Source organism: Sturnus vulgaris, chromosome 1 (assembly GCF_052056855.1).
Source record: "Sturnus vulgaris isolate bStuVul1 chromosome 1, bStuVul1.hap1, whole genome shotgun sequence".
NCBI classification, from domain to species: domain Eukaryota; kingdom Metazoa; phylum Chordata; class Aves; order Passeriformes; family Sturnidae; genus Sturnus; species Sturnus vulgaris.
This window is the reverse complement of record NC_142243.1, coordinates 85,307,926-85,313,925: the sequence shown is the minus strand read 5'-3', so window position 1 is coordinate 85,313,925 and position 6,000 is coordinate 85,307,926. Positions and strand designations below refer to the sequence as shown.

Genomic DNA, 6,000 nt, shown 5'->3' with positions numbered 1-6,000 from the left:
TGCTGTATTATATACACCTCTACACATATACTAAACATGGGATGCCCAAAATATCAGAAAGGTCCCAGAAACACTGCAGCAATTCCTGCACATTCTTCAGCAAATCACTTACATTACAGCATGTGTTATATGATGTTAACTGCAGCTTTACAAAAAGCTTGCCACCTGTTCTGATTACAATACTTGCTTTTTCTGAAAGACTAGAACTTGCAAAGCAATGGAAAATGTTACATTTCATTTCCTTTGTCATCCTGGTTTATTACCAGGGCTAGATTCTCTAGCTTCACAGGGGCTGAGTGAGCATCTCCAGTTTCATAGTGGAAAACAGCAACTCTCATTCTAGCTGGCAGCATCTACTTTTTATTTTACATGAGACTGGACTATTCAAAACAGCTCATCCACTGTGTCATAAAACTTCATAATAAATTTCACTATCTATAAAATGTTGATTAGTCATGCAGCAGTCTGTAATAAAATCCCATAAATCCCACAAAGCTGCACCCTGCTGATTTACATTGCACTTACAGAGAAAAAAAGAGCCCAATATACAACTTCATGCTTTATTGTTGCATTATTGCCACATTGACAATTACAGAAAATTTCTTTTGCAGTTATTTCAAGGTAACATCTGAACATCTCCTGTGCTTATATGCTATTGCAACATATTTTAAAAGTATCAATAACCATCAGTAAGAAATCCAGTTCACCAGTTATGACTATTTTGGACAAGGTAATGCTTTGGTAAGGACATCTATGTATAAACATGGATACCTCCCAGCAATATATAATATGCTTTCATACAGAGACATTTTCTAATCATGTATGAATTTCTGCGCTCTAAAAGCCACTAAAGCTATCTTAAGAGCCATACTTCATTGTACAAACGTACATATCTATCTAAGTAATCAAAGACAAAAATCAGGTATTGTCTATCTATGTTGTATATATTGCATTAATAACCAGGAGCAGTAGTTTGCAATTTGAAAGCAGCCATGCTCCTAACTTTTACTGTCAGAATGGAGATGGAGTGTGGCTTTCAAAACCACTTCTGCCTATTACAAGACATGGAGCAGAGGTACCCAGCGCCACCTCACTGTGTGCCTTCACACTGAGGTTTAGTTTTCCATTGCAGTCAATGGAGCCAAGAGTGATCCAGCTCATCCTGAAAGACCATTCCCTTTGGTCAATGAAGCCATATCTAAACTCCCAGCTCCCCCTCAGGCCAGCAGGTACCAGAAGTGACTGTGATGATCTGCTCCACTGCTGACACAGCACAGGGACAGCTACGGCTGCACCACCAACCACCTCCTGTCCCAAGTCTGCAAACATTCCTGCCAGAAAATCCTCTCCCACAGAGATCCCAAGAGGTTCAACAATGCTACCCTTATGAATGAGTTGCTCAGGTGTGAATCACTTGTACACCTGTAAGCAGCTACAAACAAGGCCTCTGCTGCACTGACATCAGAAACAGAAAGCAGATTTGAAAAGTTATGCATATTCTAATACAGAATAATTCTTACAAACAACACTCGTTCCTTAAGGCAAGTATGGTTTCTAATCAAATTGAAAATAAGGACTGCATATATAGAATGTACATTCTTTCTTAGGTTTAGAATAAATATGTCCATGCATATAATTTGCAAAACATCATTTCCATTCCAAGCCTGTGAAAAGATGGAAATGTCAGGTCCCCCACACTCACATGAAGTGAGTTATTCCACCTGTGAAATGGGCCATATTTCCCATTATTTTGTTGCTGTTGTTTTAAATCACCTATTCATGAAATAATTATTAAATCTGCAGAATTAAAAAAAATAGTAACTTTAAAAACTTTTCTCACTGTTTTTTAACCATAAATGAACTAGTAAAGCCCCAAGTGACCCTAAAATTTCACGGATTTGCCAGGTGAATGGCTGCAGCATTAGCTCCCACTTTTTTAACAACATTAGAAACTTTATAAACCTGGAGGATACTAAAGACTGTATTGTATTTTAATCAGTTAAAAACAGAAGGACACTTTAAAATAGGTAGAATGTACAAAATTTTTTCCTGTTTTTTTCAGAGGTGAAAAGAAACGAAAACTGACAGAGCTAAGTGATTTTGAACTGGGAAATCAAGTTATTTAATTATGTGGTAAAAATAAAACATTTTCTCTATTTGGAAATAATTTTATTTTTTACTCCCTCATATCACTACTGTCCTTCAGAATAAGAAGACAAGGAAAAAAATATGATGTGCAAAAGAGGTTGGATCATAAATGTATTTACTAATGGTATCTCTTAATTTCAAAAGGTGATCTCAAATTCTAAATTTAAAAAAGCAAACAGATTTTTACCAATTATTTTAAGTTCAATACAGAGGGTCATGAACTCCTTCAGCTTGTTATTGGATTGAGAAATCATCACCTGAAAAATACAACCCCCTTGTCTACAGCAGCAGTGTTCTTGTAATTCTGATTTCTCTCTCCTCTTCATACCCACAGACCACCAGAGAGAAAAATCTCAGCACGACTGTGCGAGTGCAAAGGAGTGTAAAGAAGATTCAGCTGGATCTCTGCCCACTTAAGAATGTATGGAGGCCCTTTCATCATCTCCCTGGTTGAATCCAGAGGGCACTGGGGTGTAACAGTGTGGGATACTGAAGGCTGCAAGGGTTCTACATAATCAAGACAACTACTGACTTCTGTCTCAACACACCCAAAAAAATCCCTCCGGATAGTAAAGGTACCAGTAGAAAAGGACTCTTCTTCCTTACTGGCCTAGCATAAAAACTATATTAACTATCTGCTACTTTGAGTCCACAACTAAAAATACGAATTTTAAGCTCATTAATCATATTATTCACACTAAAGCTTTTATCTTGGCAATAAGAAAATCTTATAAAAAAAGCACCCCTGATCAGCAAATACTCAATACCAAATTTTCCATCTGGGATAACAACTGAACAATGTCTTCATTCTTATTAACCCTTGAGAATTAAAGTAAAAGAAACAGCACATTATTTTAGATGTCAATTTTACAGATTTGACAGTGTGAATGCTAAAGGGTTTACGTCTTCTCTTGAACACTTATTCAGAGAGAGCAGATGAGCAGAGATCCTGACGGGGAGCTCATTTGCGAGGCTGGTGGATGTGCTGTTTGACGTGCTGCGGGTGAGGCAGCTTCTCCACTGAGGGATGTGGTTTCTGATGAGCCACCTGAGCCGCAGCTGGAGGGAAGTCCTTATCACCCTGTTTGAAGAACACAGCAGGAAAAGTTTAAGGAATCTTAAAAGTGTACTTCCCAGTTCAAATTGATGTAAATTCTAAAAAATGTGACAGTAAGATGGAAAACAGTATTGCATGTAACTCCTGTACACATTCTATATTTTTATTTTTTTAGCCAACTTCAAAAATTTTTAATGCAAGTTTCACTTCTTCCAGTTACACACACTATCCAATAATAAAGCACCTCAAGGCACATATGGCAGCTGACACACACCATCTTCAAGCATGTATCCTCACAGGCAGGAGGGTTGCTCCTCCTCAGTTCAAGCTACAGCAGCAGTTTAATATGCAGCCACTTCCAAAGGAAATGAATACTGTAATATCTAGCTTAGATATAAAAAGATGATCCAATAAACTTAAAGTGCTAAAATTCAAAGAAAAACGGTGGAAATAATTTCAATTAATAATTTCAATTTCACACAAAACCCAGAAAGAACACTCAAAGGACCTTCTTACACGAATATAGAAAACATAAAGCCTCTTCTCACAAAAGAGAAAAGGGTATAAAAAAGATTAATTTTCCTATGATTGGTGGTAATTCTGAAAAGCTTACAGTAATTTTGCTATGACTGAGAGAAATTTTCTGATAAACTTACCCTAGCAATGACACCAGAGATGAACACTGCTGGCTTAGGTGGGCTGAAAAAAATAAGAGGGATTATTTTTACCAGTTATTTAGAAGGTAAAAATGACAAGGAAATCACACATACAATGCAAAAAATAGGTGGCATTTTTGGAAACTGATTAGTGTTTCAAACAGACAAGACAAATTTCCTCTTCAAGTGACTACTGCCTTAGTACTTACTGAAGCCAAAACCAGACCTATAGGTTTTGGCTGCTATTACTTCACATTGATTGTGACAGCACTAAGAGGCTAGTCCAACAACACTGCTTCTTAAAGCTGAGTCTTTGTTTGCATTGGTTTCTTAATCCTCGAATTTTATACATCAACTGCCAGCAGTACTTTAGGCTTAGTGTATTTGTATTGCACAACGAAAACTGTAGCTGGACTAAGTCACTGCTGTGTTACAGAATAAAATAAATTTCAGGTTTACATCTGTCCATCGAATGAATGAGGATTCTGAGTCTCAGAAAGAGCAACACTCTGTACTTTAAATCACAGATTTTCAAGCAGGTAGTCTACTCTATTAGAAGAAAAGGAAACGTGTCTGAAATCAAACAAATATTAAAAAACATAAATCAAACCATTTCCTGGTTTCTCATTTGCAGACCTTCCATCCACACCAACAGGAACAGACTGTCCACAGCTGGAGTTCTCTGAAGCTTGGTCAGCACAAGCCATTGGTTACCCTGGGCACTCATCTCCTGAACTGACCACCTCTAAGTGGAGGCCACAGCACAGCCATGCCCAACTGCTCGCCCTGCTGCCATTGCCAGTGTCTGAACTGCAGACACTCAGCAACCCCAGTGCCTCCCACCAAGTAAAACCACACGTGCATGGAGTCTGCAGAAGGGTTGAGACCTGGAGCTTCACAAAATCTCCACAGTAATTTTCCTGTAAGAAAACCATGTAACCTGAGGCACTGCAAAGGGAAGCAGAGCGGGGAGGTGAAGGTGTCCCTCCCCCTGAGAATATCTGGAACTGAGGACTCAGAGCAGGCGGTTCATTAACCGGGGCTACAAGAAGGGCTCCACCCTGAGATGTTACAGCTCATGAAGCTGGAATAACACAAAGCACACACAAATCAAATGACTTATTAGAGGAATGATAGTGATTACTATGATGCACTTTACAACTACACAGCTTGTAAAAATTTATTAACATGATGTTGTGTGAAGTTAAGATAACAAGCAGCACAGTATTAGTCTTGATATAATGAACTCATAAATATTGCCTGAACCCTGTTTAAGGTACTGCTACTCAGTCTCTTAACAGCCTGGTTATTTAATAAGGTTCAGCATCCCTCCTAGAATTTTTTAAAGTCAGAAAGAGAAAGACAAGATTAGGAAAAAAGGAGAAAGGAAGAGAGTTATGTTCTAAAATACTTCCATGGAAGAGTAACAGTGATATTTCCTGCAATGAGAAATAACATTTTGATAGCTGCATTAGACTTTTTTCAATCCAATTTTCTGTCAGTACAAACTAATAACAAACCAAGATCAATAGCAAAACACTTTCATTTCATTCTAATTGTACTGAGCCAATTAGTATGTTACAGTCTGCATGAGACTTACTGGATGCTGAGTAACAAACTCAAAGAAATAACTCTGAGAAAATACAGATGTACTACAGTGGCTCAGGGTACGTTTCACACACTTACACCATGACATTATAAAGGAAATGAACAGTAAACGGAAAAAAAAGAAAAAGTATCGCAATTTATTCTTCAACTATACATGGAATCTGGCTTTAGTCACACTCAGAGAAACTGTTTTTTGCTTGACATTATATTATTAACAATACTGGATAGTGAAAAAGTCAAATCAAATGGATTTTTTAAATATTCTTAACATGACCTTTCAATGTTCATTATGCTTGGATGATGCATGAAATTCGCATCAACATTTCCCCAACAGAGCCTGTACTTGCTGAATGTGCCACGAGCTGTTCAACTATCACACTGTATTACCTGCTTTGTGGTTCATACTTCTTGCTTTAAAAACAAGTGCAATGCTCCATGGCTTTGGCCAAAAATTACAACCAGAAGGAATTTCTTGCATAATGGTCATTCCTAACATATCTGTTACCACTGCAAATTGCAAAAATCTTCTCA

General features: G+C 37.6%; 1 protein-coding gene across 1 annotated transcript in view; it reads right to left on the bottom strand.

Moving 5' to 3' along the window:
- Positions 1–546: 546 nt before the first annotated feature.
- DAP (death associated protein) overlaps positions 547–6,000 on the bottom strand; it is a 50,991-nt gene continuing 45,537 nt past the window's right edge. Inside the window, exons 3-4 of the mRNA XM_014872335.2 lie at positions 3,862–3,904; positions 547–3,229 (exon numbers count right to left, since the gene is read on the bottom strand). Coding sequence (XP_014727821.1) covers positions 3,110–3,229; positions 3,862–3,904 — 163 coding nt within the window. The 3' untranslated portion in view covers positions 547–3,109. The remainder of the gene's footprint in view (positions 3,230–3,861; positions 3,905–6,000) is intronic.